This window comes from Folsomia candida, unplaced genomic scaffold (assembly GCF_002217175.1).
Source record: "Folsomia candida strain VU population unplaced genomic scaffold, ASM221717v1 Fcan01_Sc014, whole genome shotgun sequence".
Taxonomy (NCBI): Eukaryota; Metazoa; Arthropoda; class Collembola; order Entomobryomorpha; family Isotomidae; genus Folsomia; species Folsomia candida.
In genome coordinates this window covers 3,676,798-3,704,524 of record NW_019091206.1, presented here as the reverse complement: position 1 = coordinate 3,704,524, position 27,727 = coordinate 3,676,798, and the positions used below count along the sequence as shown (strand labels likewise).

At 38.1% G+C, this 27,727-nt stretch overlaps 5 protein-coding genes across 10 annotated transcripts; 2 read left to right on the top strand and 3 right to left on the bottom strand.

Moving 5' to 3' along the window:
* The first annotated feature begins 58 nt into the window (after positions 1–58).
* LOC110856108 (serpin B6) lies at positions 59–4,116 on the top strand. 3 transcript variants are annotated; one of them, XM_022104551.2, is made up of 10 exons: positions 59–235; positions 866–1,362; positions 1,434–1,931; positions 2,060–2,114; positions 2,189–2,473; positions 2,552–2,711; positions 2,921–3,057; positions 3,134–3,278; positions 3,466–3,522; positions 3,632–4,116. In XM_022104551.2, exons 2-10 carry the CDS (start codon positions 1,247–1,249, stop codon positions 3,847–3,849), a joined length of 1,671 nt encoding a protein of 556 aa, XP_021960243.1. In that variant the 5' UTR covers positions 59–235; positions 866–1,246; the 3' UTR covers positions 3,850–4,116. The 3 variants fall into 3 exon arrangements, with proteins under 3 accessions (XP_021960243.1, XP_021960244.1, XP_035712496.1); XM_022104552.2 differs by lacking the exon at positions 59–235 and adding an exon at positions 263–408; XM_035856603.1 differs by lacking the exon at positions 59–235 and adding an exon at positions 277–412.
* A 151-nt stretch (positions 4,117–4,267) lies between these two features.
* Positions 4,268–12,912, bottom strand: LOC110856107 (protein toll). Of its 2 annotated transcripts, XM_022104550.2 has the most exons (16): positions 12,433–12,912; positions 9,835–11,300; positions 9,567–9,742; positions 9,014–9,479; positions 8,162–8,598; positions 7,166–7,476; positions 6,943–7,077; positions 6,676–6,776; positions 6,512–6,592; positions 6,287–6,442; positions 5,870–6,217; positions 5,658–5,689; positions 5,238–5,354; positions 5,060–5,150; positions 4,852–4,976; positions 4,268–4,765 (listed from the first exon to the last, which is right to left on the bottom strand). In XM_022104550.2, exons 2-16 carry the CDS (start codon positions 10,100–10,102, stop codon positions 4,493–4,495), a joined length of 3,117 nt encoding a protein of 1,038 aa, XP_021960242.1. In that variant the 5' UTR covers positions 10,103–11,300; positions 12,433–12,912; the 3' UTR covers positions 4,268–4,492. The 2 variants fall into 2 exon arrangements, with proteins under 2 accessions (XP_021960242.1, XP_021960241.1); XM_022104549.2 differs by lacking the exon at positions 12,433–12,912 and having other exon boundaries at positions 9,835–11,585.
* Positions 11,600–15,730, top strand: LOC110856110 (U11/U12 small nuclear ribonucleoprotein 35 kDa protein). 2 transcript variants are annotated; one of them, XM_035856604.1, is made up of 2 exons: positions 11,600–11,713; positions 15,052–15,730. In XM_035856604.1, exons 1-2 carry the CDS (start codon positions 11,675–11,677, stop codon positions 15,661–15,663), a joined length of 651 nt encoding a protein of 216 aa, XP_035712497.1. In that variant the 5' UTR covers positions 11,600–11,674; the 3' UTR covers positions 15,664–15,730. The 2 variants fall into 2 exon arrangements, with proteins under 2 accessions (XP_035712497.1, XP_021960247.1); XM_022104555.2 differs by lacking the exon at positions 11,600–11,713 and adding an exon at positions 14,395–14,973.
* On the bottom strand, positions 15,641–21,067 carry LOC110856109 (toll-like receptor 7). The gene is made up of 8 exons (XM_022104553.2): positions 19,247–21,067; positions 18,970–19,136; positions 18,501–18,902; positions 17,491–18,252; positions 17,005–17,408; positions 16,670–16,908; positions 16,356–16,586; positions 15,641–16,288 (listed from the first exon to the last, which is right to left on the bottom strand). Exons 1-8 carry the CDS (start codon positions 19,449–19,451, stop codon positions 15,786–15,788), a joined length of 2,913 nt encoding a protein of 970 aa, XP_021960245.2. The 5' UTR covers positions 19,452–21,067; the 3' UTR covers positions 15,641–15,785.
* A 1,220-nt stretch (positions 21,068–22,287) lies between these two features.
* On the bottom strand, positions 22,288–27,331 carry LOC110855964 (aldehyde dehydrogenase family 3 member A2). 2 transcript variants are annotated; one of them, XM_035856711.1, is made up of 10 exons: positions 26,728–27,331; positions 26,362–26,518; positions 24,116–24,417; positions 23,837–24,000; positions 23,679–23,760; positions 23,344–23,587; positions 23,142–23,250; positions 22,933–23,051; positions 22,836–22,864; positions 22,288–22,761 (listed from the first exon to the last, which is right to left on the bottom strand). In XM_035856711.1, exons 1-10 carry the CDS (start codon positions 26,824–26,826, stop codon positions 22,474–22,476), a joined length of 1,593 nt encoding a protein of 530 aa, XP_035712604.1. In that variant the 5' UTR covers positions 26,827–27,331; the 3' UTR covers positions 22,288–22,473. The 2 variants fall into 2 exon arrangements, with proteins under 2 accessions (XP_035712604.1, XP_021960096.2); XM_022104404.2 differs by lacking the exons at positions 26,362–26,518; positions 26,728–27,331 and adding an exon at positions 24,553–24,691.
* Positions 27,332–27,727: the final 396 nt, after the last annotated feature.

Sequence of the window (27,727 nt, the reverse complement as noted above, 5' to 3'; positions counted from 1 at the left end):
TAGAATGGGCGCAGGTAAAATGCCAGTATTGAGTCCTGAGTATGAGGGGAGTAGGTATGTCTAATCTTATACCTCGATCCGTGCATTTATTTGGGTCGTGAGAATTTACGAACAACCAACAATCAGCATGAGAACCTCTCACAATGCGTATAAGGAAAAATCATTTTAACCAACTATTCACTGCATTGTTCCATTGATCAACTTATTTAGGAAGGAAGGAAAACTACATGTAAAGGTATTTGAGTATCGTAAGCACTCACGTACTTTGTGTAAAAACTATCCAACAACAAGGTGAATCATGCGAGTGAGATATGTAGCAGTTTCAATATTTCCGACATTCCGAGACCCTTGAAATTGCTATTAAAAAGCGTCAATTCTGTCCACATCTTAAGAAGTACAAAAACCTGAGTAGGTAATTTCATGCTGTTTTTTTATACGCAGAACAACTTTTTGTTGCAAATGAATTATTGCAAATTATTTCATGTTCAATACTTTTGAGACGAGGAGGAGGATATTATTTAGATGATTTAGATCGTGCTTCGTTGCAATTATTTCCAACTTGTATTTCTGGTTCTTGTACGAACTTTATTCCTCACAATACATTAACACCGTCATGAATGAGCCATGTAAATCTAGTTTGGCTGCAAGTAAGCAATATTAATCGAGTCCAGTGAGTGGAATGATTTGCTTGAGACTAATTAGTTGAATGAAGGTGATGGATCCACGAGACCAGTTTCGTAATTATTCTTAACATCCAATCCAATAAAACGCAATTTATCACAGATTCATCGTTAATGGACGAGACTGGAGGGTTCTAAAAGTCAAGAGCTCAATGGTGAACTGTTTTTATATACTGTATTTCCAGGTATTGGACTTTGAGGGGTGGGATCGATCGATTGCAGAAGGTCGTCACAAGTTTAACATTGACGATCGTCTCCCATGTTGGTTAACATCATAATTTACCTCGTTCGACAGAGAGTGAAATGATTTAGGGGAACAAATGACGTATTAATTAAGACTTGGTTACAACGATGAGGTAGATTTGAGGGGATGCACCAATACAAAAGACAAAATATTGAAAACTGAAAAACGTCATATATGCCGCTTGCGACTGACCTGTCTTTCCATTAGAAGTTGATAACATTAGATTGACACATTAGATCTTCTACGCTGTATACGCATTGACAAACAAACGACGGTGTTTCACAGATCAAAGTGTCGAATAACGAACAATATATGCTTAAGGATGGATCTCACAGCTCTGCAAAAGTGCATTGTTCTAATGTTCTCTTTCCTATATTGCTGTGTTCATGGTGCAAATTCTGAACTTCAAAATGAGATCAAGGATCCCGACACATTAAAGTGAGTTGAACTCGACTAAGCTCATTCCTTTTGTACTTAAATGTGCTAATTTAACGTTCTACCATACACAGATGGCCAAATAAGGAGGAATCCTCGAGAGGGGAAAATATTTTAAAATATCCTTTGTTGCCGTCAGAATTTAGTTCTGAAGATGAAAACCGCACGACGTCGAGGGAACTCGAGTCCAAAGCTTGGAATCGTTCCCCAGAGGACAATATTGAGTTCCGAGAAAGCAAATCTCAATCTTCCACGAGTCCGAATGTATATTTCACCAAAGTTCAGACGAAAGAACATGTGGCCATTCATTACCCAAACGTCCCCTCAAATCCCAATAACCGTCTGCAATTAGACCCTGAAGATGCAGCCACGCTTGCTTCCGTCATTGCCACCACTTCAAAACCGTCCGAGAGCACAAACTATAATTTTTTCACTGATTTTGGGGACCTCCAGAAATTGTCCCATGCTGCCAATAATTCCAGAAATGAGCTGATTAAAAGTATGGAAATCACGTTGGACATTGTAAAACATAGTTTTTGGGGCGATCAAAACGTAATTTTCTCTCCATTAAGGTGAGACCTTCAGCACGTATTTTTTAGCAACGTAACATTAAACACAATAATTATGTATAAAATAGTAATGCGGAATCCTATTACCACGAAAAATGTAGTTGTTCATAAATTCATATTCTTTTTTGCAGCCTAATTAATATCTTGGCACTCTTGATGCTAGGCGCTCAAGGTCGAACTTTTAATGTATGCAACTTATCTAAATTAAATTATTTGTTATCTCCATTTTTTAGTATTCCTTAATTTTCCTGGTTGTGTAGGAGCTTGCAAGCGTCTTACGACTGGACCCACTAGATTCCACCAAGGCTTTAAAATTTCACCAGTCTTACCAGAAATTGAGAGGATATCTAAGTCACAAAACTGGGAAGGATATTTCCATTGAGATGGCCAACCAAATTTTTGCCGACAAGCATTTTCCATTGGACAATGCTTATGTCAAAGAATCCCTAGAATTCTACGACACACCTGTCAAATCATACAACTTTGGCAGCGATGGGAAATACTTCCAGGATCAAGTAAATCAATGGGTTCGAGTGAAAACTAGAGTAAGAGTGGACATTGTTATGCAAATATTATCATTGCAGAAGTTTTGAAGACTAAAATTTATTATTTTGTGAGTTTAGGGGAAAATACAGTCGATTATCGATAAGGCTCCGTCAGCTGACACGAGTATGGCCTTGGTTAACGCAGTTCACTTTAAGGGAAATTGGGAAATACCGTTTTTGGAGAAAATAACAAGAACTGCGTCATTCTATGTGAAGCCCAATGAAACAATTGACGTGGGTAAGAACTCTGCAGTTGTTTGGGGACTGTTCCTTAATTTTCTCATTCAGCATTATGGATAAGAATTGTGACTAATCGTTTTATTTAAATCCTCCTCTTTAGAATATATTATGAAATGAATTTTATGATTTAAACTAAATAAATAAATAAAACGCATACATGCATTTTCCGTATGTGTGACTTGACCTGACTTTGTCTTATTTTTTCAGAAATGATGACGAATGTACTCACTATTCCCTACTTTGAAAACGATGACTACCAAATGATTGCGATTCCCTATAAGGGCAATCAGACTGGATTTTTTGCATGCTTGCCAAAAGCCTCTAACGGAATTGAAGGGTTGAAGGTACACATGTCTTCACCCGTATGAATGCTGTTGACATAGGTTGTAGATTTTGGTAAATTAATTGCTTTTATTCCAGCAATTGGAGAAACGATTATCCATTCTTCAACCCAAAGACCTGGAAATAAGAGTGAGACAAATGATGTTAAAAAAGGTGGCTGTCAAAATCCCAAAGATGAAAATTGACACCGATGGACACATGGAGGAAATTCTGACGAATATGGGTAACATTTATGCACAAGTTCAATAATAAGAGTCAAATCATCAAATAAATTTGCATATGATACCATTGTTACGCCTCCTTCCGAACATTAAAGGGTCGAATGAATGTCGTTTAAGAGATTGTGGGAGGAATTATTCGAAGACATCACTTTTCAAGAGTTGCATAATCCAAATATTTTTTGTCTACAGGAATCCCCTCAATGTTTCACGCTCAATGGGCAAACTTTTCCAAAATTTCGCAGCATGGTAATAATTTTGTTAGAATAGAGTGCAAAGTTGCATTTAATACTCATATTTGCTTCCTAATTTTCGCATGTAAATGTATAAATAGAAATGAATTATTCTCTTGCTGTAGACGGCCTTTTCGTGTCTGCTGTTCATCATAGAGCGATGATTGAAGTAAATGAGCGTGGGACCGAGGCTGCTGCGGTCACACTGGGCGCTGGAGACCGAATTATTGAAGATCCTCCCACTCCATTCATTGCCAACAAGCCTTTCATGTTCTTCATTTATCACATCAGAGCTAAATGCATATTATTTTGGGGACGAGTAACGAGACCTGAGTGGACTTAGTTGGTTCATGTTTTTAATAATTATTTGCACAAGCAGTTGCACATTTCCAGTTGGTATTTAAACTATGAAACAAAGGTTCGGCTGAGCTGAAAGTGACGTTGTTGATGACAATGTAAACTGATTTGAAGAAGTACAATATTAACTTTTCTATATATATTGATGCATGTGATATTCCATTTGCAGATCTGTATGCACTTACACCTTCACATTATAGATTCAGAAAGACAGAAATTAAGAAAATACATGTATTTACTGTTTATTTTTTAATGCTGTGCTTTATTTTAAAACTAAGTTATTCATTCCGCTGTATAAAATATTTGGATATGTATAATTAAAATATTGATTGTCTAAAATTTCTGGGATGGCACACAAATATATTAAATATGTATACACACTAAAATTCAATTCGCCAAAAACACGTAAAACATAACAAATATAAGACAATTAACAATCACAACAACAATTATCTTTGTACTAGATTTGAGGAATATTGATTCTTGAGCAAACTAGAATCAGATGAACTTGCGACTAAATGTTACGCCGCAAGTGTATTAAAACCACCTGATTTCAGACCACTGGAATTATACGAGATTTTTTCTGTCGTATTATTCTTATTGTATTATATATTTACCCCTTTAAAGTATCAGACCACTTGTTCCAACTTTGTTCTAATTTTGTCCAGTTCTCTGGCTTTTTCCCTCTGCTGCATCTTTTTCAAAACGTTGATATTTTCTTCCTGTTTGCCCTTTCGGTGGGGAAGAGCGTATTTAAGTTTGTGCCAGAACCAGGGGTCACTCCATTTAAGATATGTGTTCATCTTCATGTACACTTTCAAGTCGTCATCTTGAACGTCCTTGTCATTCATTCCGTCCTCGATGAGAACCAAAATTACTCGATTAGACCCTTGACTAAGTGCCTGTCACAAAATAAAATTCATACAAATATTAAACACTGCAACAAAAATTGTGCAAGTTTCAGTAGGTAATTAATAAGCTTAAAAACCTGAGCATGCGCTGCTTTAAATTCCAGACGCGACCAAACGCTCTCAACAAAATTCTTGGAGAGAATCACAACGGTTCGCTTCGACTGGTCTACGGATCGAACAATTTGATCCGGGATCCAATCACCTGTGACATAATGCGAATACAACTTAGACCCTTTTTCAACGTTTTGTTAGAAAATTTGACGTTGCCCTTAAACTAAAATTTACCAGGTGTCCAATCTCGGAAATGTAAGCATAGCTTAAACCCTTCTTCTGTTTCGAGGCGATTGACCAACTCGTCGACAACCCAGTCTTCATCCTGCACATTCGTCATAATAATATGTCAATATTTTATATTACAAATATTTATAGCAAAAATATATTACATTGCACATTTTAAACTTACTTTGTGTGAGTATGATACAAATGCATCATAGAGCTTCTCTTGATCATCTTCCTCCGAGTCGCTATCCCAAAACAGGCAACAGCCCCACCCCTTGGAGAACAAGAAGGCTTTGATGACCTACCGCATAAAATTTCAACTTCATTCATCTTACACCACAATCAATTATTTTGGGGAAAAGTGATGGATGCCGGCAGATGGACTGCATGATGATGACTACAATTAACAGCGTTCTTTAATTGTCGTTTAAGAAATAGAGGAAGTCAGAGATTATAGATCCCAAGATCCCGAGACTCGAGTAGAAAATATCAGAATTTTTGACATAAATTTAGATTGAAAGGACAAGTAGTAAATCGGACTACAAATAGAGCTCTTTGGTTGCCAAAATAATAAACAGAAATAAAACAAGTGAGAATAACTTACCCAGGAATAACGAACCATGAAAATGATCATCACTGTTGAAATAAAACATTTCATCGTTAATTATCTGATATCGAAAGGCATTTAGTGGGCCCACGACGAAACACGAAATTAAATTGATCGGACATTTGTAAACAAGGCATTTTGTCATTAAGTTGCACGCATGAGTGTAAATACTATAGTATTTACATTCATGGTTGCACGGGTCTACTTACCGATGCATATTGTTGCGAAAATGACCACGCAAATTATCAAGACTCGAATTCCGGTAGTGTTCAGGGCTACGTTACAGTCTTCCAACAGCTCCGACAGATTGTGCACAGTTAGTTGAATATCTTGATCATTGTCACGTTTAAAGCAAGTGAGATTCTCGCTATCCACAATATGTGACGATTGTGTCGCCCAAATTACGACAAAATCAGAACAACTTTCGCATGAAAATGGATTATACGACAAGGAAAAGTTAAGATTAGAATTGTCTTTCACGGCATTCATGAAACCGATAGATTCCAAACGATTCCTTGACAAGTCGACATATTTAACTCTTTCAGGCAGAATCAGACCTGAAAATGCATGACAATAAATTAGTCAAGTGGTCGATATTCAGCTTTGATAATACCGAAAACACTCACCAGAAACATATCCAATGTCCAACTCCTTGATCTCATTCCTAGAAAAATCGAACGCGATTCCCCAATTGTTGAACTGGTTTTGAAGGGACCAATTGAACACTGGCAATTGCTTGCTTTCAAGATGAAGATTGGAGCAATTAACCACAATAGTTGTGTCTAACAAAGGTCAAGAGTAGATTAATCATCAGTACAGGGCACGTTATAATGTTTACATCGAACACTCACCCGCAGGTCGTTGCCAACAAGTACAGTCATCGGTAGGGCATTTGCTTTGTTCCAATTGACACAACAACTCGTGGTCTAGAACTGCAAAGACAAAAAATGCCGTTGCAAAATTGTTAAATATTTTGCATCCGAGTGTTTAAGAAGTAAAAACCATGCATCCGCACCTCTCAAGAGTTGCATTCTCTGCAAAGGGGGAGGATTTGCACAAAATAGGTTGTCCAAATGGAGGCGGTGAGATTTGGAAGAATGGCTTTTAACAAGGTACCTACGATCCCAAAAACACAATTATGTAAGAACTTGTAATAAATATGTAGATATGCATAGTTGACGTAAAAATACGGTCTAGCCAACAAATCATGTAAGATGCCGTAATTTTCATGCTTCAGTCTCGTCTTTCGTAATATGTGAACCCGTAAAAATTCTCGACTTACGCAAAGCAGTCGCAAACGATGGGATTTCCATCAATATAGATGTCTATGGATGAGTGATCATTTTCTTCAAAAATCCAGGAACTCATAAAATTAAATTTTGTAATTTCATTATGTGAAATATTTAGCTGCAGTTTCCTAAAATAAATATACAGTAATTTTATGTAAGTTTAAAAGTATAAAAAAATAAGCTTTGAATTTATACATAATCTGTTTTCATATTTACTTGACGGAAATGAATTGAAGGTCCACGACGCTGAGTTGCTTAATTTTATTGTAGCTCAGATCCAGCTCTTCCAACATGGTGAAGACGTTTTTCCAGTCGTCATATATTTTGTCGAATTGGTTGTGGGAGAGATTCAAGTACTCGAGTCGCGTGCATTTATTGATGAATGAGTTTGCAGAGAAATCTCCTAAACCGTCCAAGTTTGGTACGTTTTTGAAGGGAGAATTTGAGAAGGATATTTCATTATGAGATAAATCCAGCCGTTTCAACTCTCCTTGATTTTCAAATGCATTGTAATCCACATCCCGAATCTAAAGGCCAACATTTAAGATCAACTTATATCCTCCGCAAATCTATAGTAAGTTTTGATATGCTTTTGCCTCCTGCGTCACTCCGAAGTCTGAGGAGTGGTTTTAATTACGTGCCAAGTGGTCAACTCACAAATATGAGCGTAAAAAGTGGTTTACCACGAAAAATATGTTTGATATGTATAAGGATTAAAGTGCAGACATGCTTCTTAGCTCTCCTCCAAGTCATTAATTTTTACGGTAATAGGATGGCTACTCGAAAGCACATAAGTAATATTTATGTACGTATGGCAAGAGCATCGTTTTTACAAAGGCATTGATTAAAGCAACTTGGCCCTGGCTGGAATAATTTTGCATTTGTTACTGATATTTGTAAACACACACCGCACCAATAAAAATTGTGCAACACATCTGTATCTGTAGATCGACCACGAAAAGCGAAATGTGAAATGTAGTAATTCAAACATTGTATGTATGTAAATGTATGTGAGTTCAAAGTGGATGAGATTTGATCATGAACCTCTGTGATCTTTCTGGATGGCAAATCTTACATGTAATTAGTAATTACTGATGATTGCTCTTGGAAAACCACCATTGATTTCAACATCAAGACTTTTGATGATTCAATATGATTGAAAACACTTTGAAAGATTCGTTTTCAGAAAACAAGAATTATTTTTGGACGCACCTTGTTGTCTGATAGTAGCAACTCTTCCAATTTCCCCAGATGTGCAAAAATATTTTTCTGCAAGCTCGTGATTGCGTTATTTTGAATGGACAGCTTCACAAGATTAGGGCTTCGAATTTCGACGAGTTCGGAAATCCTATTGCCCGATAAGTCCAGCATGTCCAGAGCAGGGAGTTGAGCAAAAAAAGCTCTCGATAAATTTTGGATCCTGTTTCTAGACAGGTCAATATTTCTCAGGTTTGTAACGTTTGAAAGGGTGGGCAGATCCGTGAATCGACTGTCCCTTGCTTTCAACATGGTTAATGCTGGCAGGTTGTTCAGCGTCAATGGCTGTTGGTCCAGTCGAATCCAATTAATTGACAGGTTGGCCAGTAAAGGGAGATTTTTCAAGGTAGGAAAAACGGAAAATTGTGCCTGGTTCAAGAAAATTTCTTTCACTAGAAAAAAACAGCAAGGTTCAAAATTAGCACAGTCTGGCTACTATCAATAAGGATAATTACTAATACAGTAAAACCCAGAGTGCAGTCTTATTTAGCCCGAGTCAGGTTGTTATTAATAATTGAGATAATTGCAATTATCTCGATAATTGCGATTACCAACCTCATAAGGTAGTTAGTTTAGTACCACTTTTTTTATTTTTTTAGACAGATTTTGCTCATCTTCGAACTTGATTTCTAATTTTGCACTACGTGTGTGCAAAATTTCAAGTTTTACTAGCGTAATCGATAGACAACCATGACGGGTACGTTAGCCCTGACTCGGGTTAATAATTAGATTATGTGCGCTCGTGTATGCACATTAACTTACATCATAACCATATTCATAGACTTGTAAAAAATAAAATAAACTTACCACTCGTGAGATTGTCGAAACTTTCAGGGTCGGCATTTCGCAGTGGGGCCCCTTCAATTATCAAACGCTGCAAATTGCTTAGATTCGAAAGCGACTGAGAGGTCAAAGTGGTTAGTTTTCTGCCAGAAATATCCAAAAACTCTAGCGAATTGGGGAATGCTTTTGGTGGGATAAGCTCGATCTCATTGTGGGACAGTACGATCCTCTTGAGTTTCGTGTTTGAGCTAAATGCATCAGACTTAATCGTTTTAATCTTGTTGTTCCGAAGGTTCAATTCCACCAAATTTGGAAGGAGTGACAAGTCGGGAAGTTCTTCCAATTGATTCTGACTGAGATTCAAAACTTCTAGGTTGGGAAATTCAGAAATGTAGTTTTCTGGAATTGCTTTCGTGTCACTGTAAATAATTGTGAAGCGCTGCACATTGCTTGAAGTAATGTTCACTCGACTCAGAAGTCCCTTCAGACCCTGCATGACGGTTAAAATTATAAATATGCAGTACTCCAATCATGCTCGTAAATTTAATAAAAATGTGCATTTTATTTTCCAACTTACATTCGAAGTAGCGGGGCATCTATTCAGAGATAGCTTCACAACTTTGGCAGAGATTCGGTCTTCCGACAAATCAACCCCTTGCACTTGCTCCCACTGGAATTCGACGGGTTGTTCCATGGTTCCGGAGTTGCAGGTGACTTCCAGAAATGCTTCATTCGGATTCCCAATGTTGTACACTGTCAGGTATTTAATGGGAATGATGACAAACGTTATGCTGATGCCAATGAATTCATAATTATGCATGGACCAAATTATGTACAGTACTTACATTTCAGTTGGATGGGATAAATGCTTTGATTGCTTGGACAGTCGACACTGTACTGCTCCAATTTTGTGCATTCGCAATGACCAGCTCCCTGAACTTGGTCACAATCCAAATAGAAAGTCTGTCCAGAACTTAGTAAACTGCTAACGACTAATATCACAGATAGCACAAAGGTCCTTCGAGGCAGTGGCCGCAAGCTTGTCACGTTTAACCTTTTCGTCATTCTTAGTCTGCAGTCCCACTCCATGATTAATAATTTCAAGTCATCCATTATTTACTACATAAGATTTGTTAACACTTTAAACGTATTTCTGTGTCTTTTTGACCTTCAGCCCATACATGTTAATAAATGTGTCCACATTGAACACTGGCAAAGCACACTGAACACTAATGGAGTATTCTCCGAATAATAATAATCTTGACTCTGCTCTCATACAAAGTGCGAAAAAGAAGCAGAAATAATCACGAGATATTTCTTGCACTATGTAATGACAAATCTTGGTCGGGTTTACAAGCGAAATGGTGTTAACATTTATTTACAGTTTGATTCTGAGGAAACTCCGGAAATATTGTACACCCAAAAGTTCAGTTAAATGTCACACTCAATAACCACTTGACAAACCCACGAAACTTGGATTGTCAATGTCGTCTGACCAGCAACCGAGGAACAATTTGCACGGTGTGTTCAATGCCAAATGTATAACCGCACTAGATAAAACTAATCTTCAGTAAGTTCAACATTTAATTTAGTGATGCTTTGCACCACTAATAAATAGCATGACTCACGAATCGAATGAGCACGGAACTTGGCTAATAATTGTCCATTGTTATTTTTGCGAGTAATGCAAAATTATAGGTAATATTGTTGTCTGAAATTGGACCATGGTCACAATGCTGGTCTCTTTCTGCTGTAGAGCGATTCGGAGTTTGGATATCTCGACGCAGGTTTGGTTTGGTAGCGTCCACTAGTTTTCCTTGTGGTGAGTCAGACGGAGTTTTAATCTGCTTTGTCTTGGTCAATTAAATCAGAGAAAATGAGAAAAGTGCAGCGTACATTTTGCACTCCGTGTGTAAATCTGGTGAAGAAAAACTCTGCAATGTTAAGTAAAATGCTCTTATCAGATCTGCTGCTTCCGTTCAGAACAACTCCCCTGAGGGCAGTCCCAATTCATCCCTTTACATTGCACGGCTTTGCAGTTTTTGAGAAAAGCAAATGCAGCACAGCTCGGATTGCCATGAATTACACACAATTTCGGAAAATATTCACGTTCTGGTGTGAGATGATGTTCGCATAGGCAACTAAATATTTTCCTACATTCACTTTACTTCAATTGGAGTAGAGATTCCATTTCCATCCAGCACAGGTTCTTGATTACACGGACACTTGTTCTTGTTGGATTTAGCGCAGAGGTTTCTAATTGAGGTATTCCTTCAAACGCGGATCGTTTAACTGTCTTCTGTTTCCTATCCTGGCAAATGGTTAAAAAATCACAACTTAAAATCACAGTTTGTTATCAACATCCGCCCTGTTGTTGTATCGCCCATGATTCCTTTCTCAGCAGAATAATGCCAAGCGTGTGGTGTGATTCTGGCATCATCCAAGTATTCACAAACCACACTCAATAACCATTTTACACAAGAGCAATGTAAAATACTGCAGTGCAGAATATCACTTTTGCATGCATGAAATATTAAATATTGAAATGGTAATGTTTTTGTCCTGAATGAGTGGTTTGACTGGTTAGTACTTAATAAATATACCCATCCGTGTACGAGCTACCTAACGCTAGTGTGTTATAACATAATCTAGAAATCTCACAGAATATATATTTCTAGCATTTAAATGCCTGCACACCAACAACGCAGTTCACTCCGTAAGCAAGTAAGTAATATATCAGTCGTCCAACTAACTAACTATAAACTCATGAAAATCACACAGACAGAGAGCAGAAAAGGGGTAACTTTCACATTCAGAGTTGAAGAGTATTATTATTACGTGCTATGTTACATATCTGCATCAGGGAACAGGTATTGCGTGTGTGTGGGGGATGCTCCTGCCAACTGCCAAGTATTAAAAATTATAATTCTAAGGCTGACCAGAATATCATCCATGTGGACCTAAGCACTGCAATGTGCGGTGAGGAGGATAGTTAGCCACATACATAACTTTGCCTGCATGGGTAGTTGTCTGTAATATCAGTGACCATCGATGACGATGATGGTATTACGACTCGATGGTATTATGTATGTGCAGAGTGGGTATGAACTATGAAGTGAACTTAAGAAAATAGGATGACGCAAGTCGGCAGTTCCCATCAGTGCAAAAGTAGCGTAGTCGCAACACCAAGATCAGTGCACATTGAGTCAACATAAATACTTAAGGATAAGACGTTGTTATTATGCTCCGACCTGCAGCCTAGTTATATAGTTGGTCGGACGGCACAATAAAATAATATGCTTTGTTGAATCCCATTCGACTGCTGGTAACTCACTTAATCTCATTGTTTGCGTAGCGCCCAGCAAATATTGCACAACTTTTGACAATTGTCAACACAGAAGTCTGAGAATCTAAGAATAGTACACCTATTGGTCAAAACTTACTTATTATTGGTCCAATGTTAGCATATACGGATCAGCAGCGACACTCCAGTGCAATATCCTTGGTTCAACCGGATATGAGTTTGTCACGACAATAATGCCCCATTTTCATATTTTTACACTTTGATCAACTGGTCACAAACCAGCACAAACTTATTCGTGCTTATTGCTTATAATGACTAAATATGTAGAGAGGGATATGTTGTGGATTTGCAAGCTGGATGATGGCACGACAATGGAAAGTTTCACTTGGTTAATTTCTTTGAGATAGTACAACGTTGTATCTACGCGTATACTAGACTTGCACGGTTTACTCTTCGTCATAAAAACTGATTTGACAGACGCATATTTGTGTAAGATTTTACCTCAAAAAGACGAGCGAGGAGTATTTATGTGTAGCTGAATGTAAGCTTTGTGACATTTTTTAAAGAAACTCTTCCTTCAGCCCATGATTTACAGAATGGTGTATTGAAGACAAATCATTCTTATCAGACGACGCAGCATAATAAATAAGTCAGTTAATCTAGCAATGTATGTGTACTGATGCTCACCCATGTCGAACCTATTGGTGGCTCCTCCGTTTCAAAATACTTACTACGAGCACAATACTCTTGATTCCATTTAGCCCAAAAAGATTTACTTATTGTTAGTCACCTGCTCTATCCGTACAACATTTTCACGTGCAGCTAAATAACTTGAACAAGGTTCACCTTTTTTGCTACCTTTTTTCTCTGTGCTCTTTGTGCAGCCTCGTCAGTTAAATTGAGTAGTTGAGTTAAGTTAAGCTATAGTTTTAATACATGCATAGGATGCTTAAGAAACGAAAACGGATTGGTTCTAACTGGTACTCCGCAAATGAATGTTGGTTGGTTGGACCATGGTTGGACCTGGAATCTCGATCTTATGGAGTCTTGTAACTTTGCTCATCATCATCAGCAAGTTTCTCGTTGAGATTTGTACATGGTTCTTGTGCTCAATGCGAAATATATTTCTTGGTACCGTCGAAGGACGAATCTTTTACTTTTTACCTACTAACCATCGCACTCACCGTTTAGCACCACACGGTCGGTTACAATTTACAATTACAAAGATCCGTCCATTCGTAATACTCGCGTCATTTTTTAGCACGTTGCATAACCAAACCTTACATTTTTCAAAAGAATCTTAAAAGTTCTAATGTTGTTTTAATACTTGGATCCCAATTAGCTTTTTAAATGCAGACAGGAACTTTATAAGGTACAAATTATGTAAATATCTAATTTACAATTTATCACATTACTCTCCATTGGTTTTCAGCGATCTTTCTTAAGTACTTTTAAGCACCAGACTGTTGTAATAAGTAAATTATAACATTCCCATTCGGCATTCGCTCATAGCCCCAAATTCATAAAACTCGTCCACACATTACACATTATTATCATTTTGTGGAGAACAATTATGTTGGAAATCCCAGAAAATGACCATCACAAGCATGAATTGCATGCATTCTATAGTATGACTCTGCCGCATGTTATCGCAGAAAGGGAGGTACAACAACAACAATTAGATGAACAATGGCATTTTGGTTACAAACAACCTAATTTTGTGAGTCATGATATGGCATAATAATGACTTTAATTATTGCGGAGTTGGTCAGTACCACATATTTATAGCTTCGCTCAAGAGTGTCCAGCGCACCCAAGGATGCCCGATGCAGAGAATAATGGAGTATATTTAGCTACATAAAACACAAGGATCTCCCAATTAGAGCTCCTCGTTAAAATTAAATAATGATCCCATTGTGAGGTGCATATCGCATATTATAAGCAAATCTATATGAGGTTTTTTAACATCCTGTTGCAGATATGAATGTGTATTGTATTTTTATAAAAATTATAAAAATTGCTCCCTAATTGCTTCGAATGTGCCAGAAAAAAATATATTTCAACAAAATAGATATTCTAATTCTTTTAATCGTGCGAATTTGAACTGACGAGTCATTCAATTACTGTCACGAAGTCGAGGACTCTTGGATGGACCAGTAATGTCCAATGAATGGAGTATGCGAATGAGATATGGTTTTTTAATATGATTCGACAAAATTGACACACAGTTTCATTGAAATCCAATATAATTAATAGTTTAAAATAGTCAAATGGCGATTCAAGCAATCAAGCATTAAACTTGAAATAAGAAAAACATGTCCCTGAACATTAAAATATCAATGGACTTTTGCATAATTTTCAGTGAAAAATTTACCTAATGCGCATTATAGTATACAGTAAATAAATTATCGTACAGTTAATTCATGAAATAAATTTAAAATGAAAGTGTCTGGCTGCAGATATACAATGTGCATACAGAGAGACATGACATCACAGAGATGACATCTGTAGCATACAAACTAAAGCATTATTACATTGGATAACGAAACAGTTGATTTCTTGAACAGATTTGCGAGTATAAAATCAAGTAACTTTAAGTTTGCATATATGCAAAAATCATGTAAAATTGCATACTTTATCTTGATATTATTAAAAATGTTATCGAAACATTGAAATGGAGGTAATCAACCAGAAATAGCATTTGTGACTCTTATTGTTACTTTATTGTTACTTATTGCGTATATTTGAATAATCTCAGGCTGAGGGTACATCCCGGAGGGGTGGATACGATCAAGGGGGAGGAGACAAGGAAGATGACCCTGAAAAGAGAAACTGGCGACCCATTGCCAAGGAATACGACCCGATTAAAATAGGGAGCATTAATGGGATTGGTACCTTCGCCCACGACAGAGCTGTAATTCGAGCGTTGGAAGCCACCTACAAACCAGGGGAAGAAATTCCTGACCAAGACAAGCTGCGAAAGACCTTACTCATCGCCCAATTGCCACCACTTGTAGCAGAAGAAGAGCTGGAACGCCTGTTTTCAAAATTCGGGAGGATCAAGAGGGTAAGAGTCGTGCGTGACGTGGTGACTCGAAGGTCGAGGGGGTATGGCTTTGTGGAATTTGAGAAAGAGCGTCACTGCACGAGAGCCTACGACGATGGAAAGAGTGCAACCTTGGGAGGACAGCCCTTGACTGTGGACAGAATCGTATCCAGGTCAATGTCGGGATGGAGACCGAGAAGACTGGGTGGAGGTTTTGGGGGTAGTAAAAACTCTGGTCAGTTGCGCTTCGGCTGCAGAGCCCGTCCGTGGCTAAGACCAATTTTTAAGAGCGAACGGAAAGTGAGAAAACCAAACATTTATTAATATGTGATAGTTTTATTTACATGTACTAACAATTTATAAAATAAATAAACCCCACGTCTCAGACAGACACCATTGACTAAGTATCACTCATTTGTTATGTATTTAGGATTGTACATAAACATTCAGAAATTACTGCTATCCAAATCCACCACTTTAGACCGCGTGGTTGCATACGCCCTCGACTGCGATCCCACCATGGATTCTAACCTCCTAATTTTTGAGGAGGCGTTGGTGTTGCCCCTCCCTTTGTGCAGTCTTGTCATACAAATCATGGTGGAAATTATTACAGGGATGACAATGGCCAAGGAGATCACCAACCATCTTATTTCGTCACTTATGGCATTTTCGGAACACATTGAGCTTCTCACAATATCTTGGAAAAACAACGTTTGGCCCTCGTTCGAACCATCATTCTCACCAAGAATGCACGTGACGTTACGAATATCAACTATCCGCTTAAAATTTGTCCACCAAAGTTTCTGAAATTTGCACCCATCACACTTGAAGCGATTTTTAGATAGGGCGAACTTTGTCACGTTGTTGGATGGGTGTAATCCGGCCAAAAAATCCAGGGACAAGAGACCAGATTGAGTGAGATTCACAAACCGAAATTGTGACGTGATACCTGTAATAGTAGAAGTTATTAGGTATTATTTACATATGTAGGTGAGATTTCACTAATGGTTGAATACTTTGAGTTATGGACTCCGTTATATGTTGCATATTCCTGTTTGAAATGTCTATTTCAAACTCTAATGGTTCGTATACATCTGTAAAGTTTTTCAAGGATGTTACATTTTGCGAGGATAAAAAATTGAGGCTGTTGCAGTCCATTTTTATCAAGTTTTCTGACGGCAGCTCCCAACACGAACATCCAATTGGGCAGGATTGTGAAAGCATACAGCGTAAATCCTTTGCTTCAACTATATTGATAATTCAGCACATATAAATATTCTCATCTATCTATACAGAATTTGCATACAAAGAATACAAATTAATTACGCACTTTCAGAGAATTTGCGCCCCTCCAAAGTCGGAGGGGACGCACATCGTAGATCTGAATATTGGAGGTGATAGGATTTGACTGAAAATTTCTTGAACGAAATTGCATGACAGTCGCAGTCGATTGGGTTCCCATCCAGCAACACGACGACATTTTTATTTTCTAAAGGATCCAACAACAAGTCTGCAAAATCCATGTCGACGTCCGCTATTTCATTGTACCTCAGGTCAAACCTTACGTCCCTTGGAATAAGATAAATAAAATACACTCAGATTGGAATTCACAAATGAATCATATTCAACTTAGGATTAGGATTTAATATACGTATGCAGACATACTGAGACACAAAGTAGAGATCTCTAGGATGCAAGGATTTGATTTGATTGCGGCTTAAATCCAAGCTCTTCAAATTGGTGGGTACAAACGTCCAGTCCATGAAAACCTTGTTGATGAGATTATTCTTGAGATTTATCCGCTCAACTTTGGTCAAATATTGGAGTGGACTCTGATTGTGAGGCTGAATTTCGTCCAACTTTTCCTCCACCTCGTCCGACCCTGCTGACATTGTCGTCGTGGGCATCATGGTGCTGGACATGGCCATCATCATCATGTCAAGGCCCCCTGTCCTCATCGCATGTGTCATCGAGGGTGGTCCTGTTTCGAACGAGATGCGATTGTTGGATAAGTCAAGGATGGTGAGACTTTCAAGATTTTGGAAAGTTCGAGGATGGACGTACTCAATCTAATCCATGAATATTATAATTAATTAGATTGTGCTAACATCTATCCGCGATTTGCTATCTAGTTAGTTAAACTCCACTCGCCTTGTTTGTGGAGAGAAGTAGTACGCGCAACTGTCGCAGGTGCTTGAAGTAATCGTGGTCAAGAATCCTCAAAAAGTTGTTGCTCAGATCCAAATAGGTCATAAAGCGAGCATCCATTTCATTCAACTCATTGATGGAATTTTTACTAAAATCCACATACACAACGGATGGAAGATTTCTAAAAAAGCCACTCGGAATAACTTGAAGTTGGTTCCGACTCAGCACCAAATCCGTCAAGTTGGGCAGATAACCGAGCCAAGTTAGGGATTTGAGGTCGTCGTTAATGAGAATGAGTTTTCGCAAGGAATACAAATCACCGATGAGCTCCTCACTTATTACTTTTGTTTTCTGCTTACTGTTGTTATTAGACTCGTAATCATCGCCATCGTCAGCATCACTTCTTCCTCCGGGCGTCTCATTTTCACTAATTACCTCTCCGTCGCCATCCTCCTTGTAATCAGGAGGAGACGTCATTGTCGTCAGGGGTGTCGTGCTTGTGTAGAAATTTGTAGTCTCACTGTTGCCAGTCGTCACCTCCGTATCCTCTTTTTGTAACAACAATGGCGTGAGGGTGGTGACTAATTCGTGAGTTGAGGAAAATAAGCTGTATGAAATTGATAGGTTGGTTAATTTGGGCAGGTTTTTGAGTACGGGAGGAGACAAGAGTTTCGAGTAGTCAAGGCTCAACTCTGTCAGATTTTTTAGAGGACTAAACACTCCGCTTTCCACATGCTCCAGCGGATTGCTGTTCAGGTTCAAAACCTGTAATATAAATGAGAAAATGTTTTACAAGACGATGTGAACAGTGGCCGCAGAGACGTGGGGACAAATGGACAATGATCTAAAGTTTATTCGATGTCCCCATCATCTGCCCATGCTATGCTAACCCCTCCTTCCCCATTAATGTCTCCAGCTTTCCCCGGCTCCACGACCACTTGGTTTCGTCGCACCCATTTCACTAAATAATAAACGCTGAATCTATACATCAAAAACTACATATGTGCACCCACCTGAAGTCCAAATAAGTTCACGAATGATTGATTGGTGATTGTAGTAATGCGATTGTCCGCCAAGTCAAGAAAGATTAATGAGCTAGGAAATATTGTCATGTCCAATTTAGACAAGCGATTTGACCCCAAGCGTATTTCCTCCAGGTGAAAATTATGTGTAAAAGTATCATTTGGAATTGTTGTCAGTCTATTTGAGAAGAGTTGAAGCCTAGTTAAAAACTGTAAATCTTGAAAACTGGGTAAAGAGTCCAGGTCGTTGTTTGTCAAATCTAGGTTTTCCAAATTGGGCATCACTTTCAGAAAATCTGGCGGAAATGTGACATTTTCTCGCCATGATTGGTATGAAAAGCTCTGAATATCCTCCGGATCCAGCTTCAACTGTTGCAAAAAATTTTGGAGATCCTGTGCGATATTTCATCTCCATAATTATCAAGGTTTATGCCCAAATTTTAATATTAAGGCAACTTACAACTGTGGAAATAAGAGGACAATAACTAATCTCCAAACTTGTAATGCTAAATGTGATGTCATTGTCAAAATCGACCCCTTGGACCAAACGCCATCCAAAGTGACTTTTATTCGGATCGCAAACAATGCGCAAGTTGGCTTCCTCCGGATCCAAATGTGATATGGACACTGTGTGACACATACATATGTAAATATATTAAAATTTGCATATGACATTTTTTCTATGACTATTAACCAACAAGTGTATTTTTCACAGTCATTTTTCCATGTAGTCTCACATTTCAAAGCCACCGGATATACTTCCAAAATCCGGGCAGGACACTGGATATCCCAAACTCTTGGCTCACTTTGAGAACACAAGCAGTAGTGACCTTGGTTGACCGGGTCACAGTTGAAGTAAGACCCAAAGCAGCAGACGAAACAGTGCAGAAATATTCCAAAAAAACTGAAAATGTAGCAAGAACTGTGTCGTTGCACCACCATTGTCCGTCCTTTGCAATTGCACTATTGGTTGCCACAATTTTCTCAGACATTGATTACACACATGCACACACACACACTTGTTGCCTCTGTAAACTGTCGAACTAATGAGGCTAACACCAATTATCTAAGAAGGGGTCTGAGAATATGAATGCTATTCCGGTTGCGCAGTTGCAGTTTCAAGCATTTTTGTAGCACGAACTCTGGGGTCTTTATCTCTGTTAACTAAATCTCAGCAACTGAGAGTTCGGAGAATGTTTCAGTTACGAGTTTATTATCATCGGATTTCCCATCAGAGCGTAATCAGGTTTTCTATTGATATTGTTATGCCTCTTGCATAGCAGAACGTATGTATAATAATCTGTAGATTTTCACAGTTCCCAGTAAACAAACAATCGCAGTGTAAGTACTTTGAATCTTGGTGAACAATTAGTGACAAGATTGTTATTATTCTCTCGTAATGAGTCACATCCATCATGATCCATGCACACCATTATCCTCTCGATAGATGAAACTTGGTGTCACAAAATATAGATTTATGTATCTTCTTCACAGATTGTCACGAATAATTGCAGAACGACTCCACAACTCGAACCCAGATTATTTATTGTTTTTGGAAGAATAGTGATTTACGAGCTGAGTTTCAATTCCACATTAGTTTTGTTGACTACATGTTTTCTTTAAACAAAGCAAAAGTACGTACACATATCCATGATTACTTCTGGCGTGGGTATCCTTTCGTGTCGTGCTTCAATTTTGAAACGGGATTTTTTGTCACAAAAAACTTCACCGCATTTTTTTTTACAAAAGTTTGTTTTACGTGCCGTCATACATTAAACAAATTATGACGATGATCACCAAAACTTTGTCGACGCACACTTATAATTATAATATTACACTGAGCAGTGGAGCTTATCGCGGCGCGTCCACCTACACTGGACCACCCGAAGACATGTAATGCAACCAGTTCATGGGTTTATTAAGAAATGACACAAGTCTTCAATTGGTTTGGTTATTGTGCGAGACATGAATTACAAGAACTCTCGACAATTTCCACATTTGTATTCGCACATTTCCACGCCGTATGTTCCACTTGATACCTGTTACACATACCCTGCAACGCCTTATTTACGAATCCTTGTGCAGTAATCAGAGAATTTTTCAATTACACGCAAGCAGACATAATTTCCCGTAAGAAATCGCCCCAACGGATATCAACGGTGACCTTATATAACTACTTACAAACGTCGCTGACATGATTCCAACTTATGCTACAAGTCACTGAAGTAATTCGCCGTGCAGTGACTGATTCACACAATTTAGTACTATTGACTATCTATTTCATCGTGAAATGACAGGTGCTGCAGTCACTTGGGGGTTGTTGAGGAGACAGGCGTGCAAATTCGAACGGATAATTCACATTCGGACAAGAACTTGAAATGAGACCAAGTCAGATTTCGATACGTTCGCTCTCAGAAAAAAAACAATGGGAACTATGTATGTATTTGTAATAGTGGGAAAATTAGAGAGGACTTTGTTGCAGCAGAAGCAGGGATAATACACTTAATGAAGAGACATATCTAGAACTATTTGCAAGCACATACTTACGTGTAATGCATATATGTACGAGGTGCGACTTGAGACTGGGTTTTCGCATGAGCGACTTTCTTTGTTAGTTAATTGTTGCGTTGTGCACAATGATGTGATGAATCCTGCTCATCATCCCCTTGCTTTGCTAGTCCATATTGGTACACAGTTTAATTAGTTCTAGCTAGTTGTGAGACAATATGGCTGAGATATTTCTTTGGGGGAGAAATGAGAACAATAGAGAATACGACAACGTACTCCTGTTTTTTTAACCATACGATCCTCGACGTCATCACTCTCATTACTAATAGCATTGCAGTGGTGACGTCGAGGGTCGTATGGTAAATAAACGGACTGTAGGCATGAATGCACCAAGAATTTGCGACATGTACACAAAAAATCACCAATTATGCACACATGCACACACATACGTACGTATCGTATTTGTGCATGTACGTATATTTGTAGTTGAACGATATGATTTAAATCAGAAGCGATTATGCTTTACCTTCGAAATTCCTTTACAAGCAGTAAACGAGTAAACTGTTTTGAACTTGGAAATGGACATAAAGTTGAGTTTGTAATTATGTGTACCCATTTATGTTGGTTAGATGAATTTAACATGTAGTCAAGTGAAAATGGCCCACGTTGGAGAATCCATAAGGCATATTGATAAAACAGGCATTCTTCTCAATCCGCATGATCGGCACCATCATCTTGTTCTTATCGCAGGGTTTGCACATTCATCGACTATGTTGCAACTTTACAAGATGCAAATGAAGTCCACTAATATTAACTGTCAACTGCCTAAATACATAGTAAACGAATAACGAAACGTAAACGAATGTCATACGATGGATGCGTAATTCAACCAATTGCGAAAATTCCAGTTCCAAAAATTTTGACTTTGCGTGATTTAGAACGATATTGCAATGGAAAATCCGGCAAGTGTTTAATAGAATTACAGCTACATAAGTAGCTTTTAATAACGAGGAAACAGCATGCATTGCAAAATTTCAAGGGATAAAAAAGAATACAAGTAGGTATCTATATGTCTGATTAAGACATTAAATTTTCTTAAATGGCTCGGTTTATGCTGATTATGGTGAGATTGGTGAGAAAATTGCTTAATTAAGATGTAGAGACAATGGGGCGATGCTCAGACAAAGTGAATTATTATGTAGACATAGTGTGAATTTTGGTGTTTCACGTAGATCACGACTGTGAAAATCACTCTGAAAAGTTCAATTGCTATGTTTGTAACTACAAGAAGTCCGTATTTTATTGTCTTCGAAGGTCCTTTGAACTTATTTTTGAACTCAAAAATATTATTGTCATTATTGAATTATTACAGAAATGCTAGAAAGGGGCTGGAAGTTCCATATTCATAATTATTATAATGGGCTGCATGGAATGATCAAATTGTCATGAAATCTAATTAACTCTGATATTTAGCAAGCAACGTAGTGCTGGCAAACATGACGAGCAGACCCAAAAGGAAAATTACGAGGTGCGATGGTGTGAAGGAAAAAGAGAGCTTGAAAAGGTGCAGGCGTCGCAGCATGGTCGATAGAAATTTAATCTTGAGCTCCGTCCGGTTGTACGGTGGGTATCGAATCGCAGAGAGTTTTTCTGTCACAAAGGAGAAATCTCGTGCGAGACAACTCTTCCGGTGAGAAAAACAGTCAAAGCTGTACTTTCCATGATAACTTCCCATCCCACTTTCCTGCAAATATGCAAATAAACTCTGGCTCAATAATGATTCAAGCATTCCAAAAATAAATGAGAAAAACTGTTTACCTGGACGCCACCGAAAGGCAATCCGTGCCCTGAAACACAGCATAATACCGCATTTATGTACTTATATATGTATACATTGTGTATATGCTAAACTCACAGCCACAGTGAAGGATAACTTCATTGATCGAGAGACTTCCACTGGTTGTAAGCTCAAGAAATTGTTTGTTGACGGATTTGTTTTGTGAAAATAGGTAGATTACGAGTGGTTTAGCTGTCCTGTAATTGGAACGCCCAATGGTACTTATTTTTATGTAAAAGAATCAGAATATGTCCAAAATCTCATGTATTTACAATTAGTAAACTTACTTGGCATTTAAATAGTTTAAGGCTTCTAACGGAGTCTCGGCGTTCACAAATGGTAAAATAGGGCCAAATATTTCATCCTCCATCAATACATCGTTGTCTTCCACGTTAACTGAGGAAACGTGGAGTATTATCGCTCAGTTTAATGGAAAAATCTATTTGCAATTAATGCGGAATGAGAGGCACAGCACAGGTATGTATTTACCGACAAAGGTTGGAGATATCCAGAGATCGTTCGAGTCGAACTCTCCACCAAGGACAATTCCTCCTCTTGTTTCCACCAACAATTTCTTGAGCCGATCGAAGTGATACGAATTAATTATTCTGCAAATGTCCATGCTTTCCTTCATGCTTGGTCCATACCACTTTTCGAGAATGGTTTTCGCATGGGTGACAAAGTAATCTTGCACTTTTTTGGAACAAATGATGTAATCGGGTGCTATGCAAGTCTAGAAAAATAAATCCTGACTAAACATCAAATGCTTTTTTGGATGTCTCATAGCATTTCTCAAAATGATTAGAAAGATCAGAAACGAGTACCTGACCCATATTTAGCAACTTCCCCCACAAAATTCGCTTCAAGGAGAGATCCAAATCAGCAGAATCATGAACGTAGACAGGGCTTTAGAGGAGAATGGAACTTAAGTTTTTAGCAATTTAATTGGTTTCTAAACAGAATTAGCATATCGAATCCCAACCTTTTTCCTCCTAATTCCAGTGTTACTCCGGTAAGATTTTCAGCCGCAGCCATCATGACGTGTTTTCCAACACGAGTGGAAGAAGTACAAAATATGTAATCAAAGCGTTGTTTCAACAATTTTTTTGTGTCATCCACATCGCCCTCGATTACTCTGAAACATTTCTGAAAGAAAGAAAGCAATGCAGTTCGTGTAAATCCAGTTGCAACACATGCCTGCATTCTGCATAAGGTACATGAATACGGATATACGTAAATCGTGATCTTAATTTGAATTTACAGGATCCAAATATTTTGGAACGAGCTCTGCAATCTTGGCAGCAGTGAAGGGTGCTATCTCTGAGGGCTTGACGATGGCGCAGTTTCCGGCCGATATTGCTCCAACGAGTGGCTGGAGAGTCAAGGCGACTGGATAGTTCCAGGCACCCAGAATTAAAACCAAGCCGTAAGGATCTGGCTTTATGTAGGCTTTGTCGTTGGGGAACAAGAGGTTGTTGGGTAGCTGTTCTGGCGTCATCCATGTTTGCAGACATCGGATGGCTTCGTTTATTTCCACTTCCACCCCAACCAGCTCTCCAGAAGCTAATAATTACAAGAAATATTCTTGGTCAGGCAAATATTTAATTTCCTTATTGCAACAATTCCGGGATGCCAATTGTAAATTTCCTTATCATGTTGGGCATCGAATGCAATTATGTGCAGACTGTAGTCACTCACGTAAAACACTCAGTCCTTGTATTTCTTCACCTAACAAACTCGGTCTCTCTCTGTTCCCTATTCTAGTGCCACTTTGTTCACTGACTATTCCCATATTCATGCACTTTATCATGTACATAACTCTGTGAAAACATCTTGCCTAATTCCTTAAATTTATTTCATGTTTAAGAAACTGTTTCATGCACTTGGGAACAAATTACTAATAATCATAGCGGCTAGTTACTTATGTTGCAAACAAACTACTAATTTTTGCATAATACACACATTGAACCCAAGGTTTAGTTTCTTCATCACCACATTTGATTGCACCGATAGATATGAACGGATATGTTATACTTACATACTTCGCATGCACATTTAAAGCTGAACGAACTAGTGCAATTGCAAATCGTATAATTGCATTTGTGCATGAAAACCGTATGAATAAAAACTGTACTCATTTGTGGTTGGTTTGTAATGAGAGTGAAGAAGTGGGTAAACAAGTGTTTACGTTAAATTACTCGTGAGCATTATGTACGTGGGTGTTTTATTATTAATTTTCAAAATGTATGTTCCACACTGTTTCTGACCAAACTTTTGATGAAATAACAAACTTCAAATACTTTTAGAATGCTGTGATTTTTTTCAGTTCTGTAGGTTAACATTAACACTAGCAATAACTCATTAAAATTTACCTCGAAAATATGCCAAAATTTACGACTTGATTTCATTATCATCCGAAAACCATTTTCCCCTGATGTTTTTCTTTAAGTTTCGAAACGAATAATAATCACTAAGGGTCAAGTCCGGACTGCACGGGGTGTGGTTTGTGCAGGTAAAGCGATTTTCGTCTGCACTAACCCTCGCAAAAAGCCAGGTATGAGGTGGCGCGTTGTCGTCTAAAAAAAGGCCAACTCTTTATTTTGACCCCACGTTTCTTTTCAACCGGAGGACGCAGCTCCTTCGGGGTTCCTGCATACACGGCCCCATTTATTGTAGTATTTACAGCAATAAATTTTATAAGGAGGGGACCTTTGGTATCCTTGAAAGTGGTCATCATCATCTTTTTGTCAGATTTTTGCACTTTTCAATTCACGGGCGGTGGCAACCCCTCGTGCTTCCATTGAGGGAATTATTATTTGGTCACCGGGTCATAATAGTAAACCCAAGTACCATATGCAACTAATAAAATATTGAGCAGGTTCAAGTCTTCATTTAATAGGTTAAAATTGGCATTGCAAAAGTCGACTCGATCCTGTTTTTGAGATGCTGAAAGCAATTTTGGTACCCAACGGGCGGAAACCATTTTCATACCTAAGTCTTCAGTTAACATGGAACAAATTGCTGGTTTTGAAACACCCATCTCATCTGCTAAATAGGACAGTTTCAATCGCGGATCTCTCATTATTTGTTCCTCTAGTTTCCGGAGCCTTTCTGTGGAAGAAACGGATTTTGAGCGTCCTGGCGACTTTTTGCCCGAGACCTCGTTTCGCCATCATTTAAAATTATTGACCCAATTGAATTTGTGTTTTGTGTTGGGCAGTCTTCATCGTAAATTTTAAGGATTCAACCATAAATCTGCGACACTTATTACCCATCCAGCATTAAAAATTAAATCACACTACGATATTTAATTTGCAAATCTAGCATTTTTTCCGTCGAGGTAAAGTTTGCCGATTTATTGCTAGTGTTAATGTTAACCTACAGAACTGAAAAAAATCACAGCATTCTAAAAGTATTTGAAGTTTGTTATTTCATCAAAAGTTTGGTCAGAAACAGTGTGGAACATACCTTTTGAAAATTAATAATAAAACACCTACGTATTCTCACCTTCCATTTTTGGCTTTCGTAAATCCTTGTATAAGACATCAACAAGTTCGCTCGAACGTTCTGAGACCAATCTTTGCAGATTTTTTAGCTGGTCCAATCTGTAGCCGTAAGACAAGGTTCTTCCTGATTTAAAAGCATCTCGCAGCCCTTGCGTTGTCTGTTGAACACAGGAAAACAATCTCACATTATGTACGTATTCCTGTCTTACATGCAAATATGCACTCGTACATACAACAAAGTGTATGGATTAATTTTCAATTAATTTTGAACAACTTTTGAATGTCAAAAAATTTAGTAAAAGTTGAAATGTATTGATTTTGATTTGGAAGCGTATTATTTTAGGTTTTTGAACTTTAAATCACCTACCTCGGCATAATTTTCATTGTATTTTGATAACTTTGTTTCTCGAGGACTTGCTCCGATTTTCACTTCAATAGCGTAAACTTCAGTTACAACCGTTGTCATTTTGACTTTATTTGAAAACTTTGAGAATTATTATTTCTAGTATAACTTCAAAATTTTAATATGCAGGATCAGATCCAATAGTTTCGCAACAATGCAAATATCTGTAGCCTTTTAAAGTGTGCGAGCAGACGGTAGGACGATGAGAAAGAGACTGACCCCGTTTTGGGATAAATGGAAAGTTTCCCGAGATCCCGTTTCTCACAACCTGGACACTGATTCAATCCCCTCCCTTCTATAATATTTTTAGCCGCTGTAATATTTTTAGCACCAAACCACGTTTTCCTGTACGCAGACAAGTACAATGGAAAATTTCAGAAATGTAAACCATGGAATAGTGGTAGCGTAGCCTCCGCAGCAAGTCCAAGTCTGGATTCTTCCTCAAATTTCTTTTTCTACTTTTAATACTAACTGATGAACTGGCGATATAAATCGTCAAGTCAAAATTCACTTATCTCAAAGCCATGAATGCACATTGTAAACTGAGTTTTGCAAGAGTCGCATAAGTACTACATGGAAATACAAAGGCGTTATCATTAACAAGAAAAACATGCAATTTTGTTTGTATTAGAAGCATCATTATTACACTTCTAGACATGCAACACTATACGAAATGCAGTGATATGCGCCTATAAGTGCCTACATATCTGTAGACTCTGATCCAGCGTCAGCAATGTTGCTGGCAACATCAACAACCACGATCAGGAAAAGTGAAGCCTTTGCTTGTTAGCAGTGTCGAACAATACAGAATATATTGCCATTCTCCTTCTGCACATGTTTTTTGCACTACCACCACAATCACCTTCGTCTTGATGCGAGATGTTTGATTTCCTTGCGGACACTCGCGTCGCTCGCCTCGTAGAAAAAGATGATGCGAAAGGAGTTCATGGCTATTCGACAATGT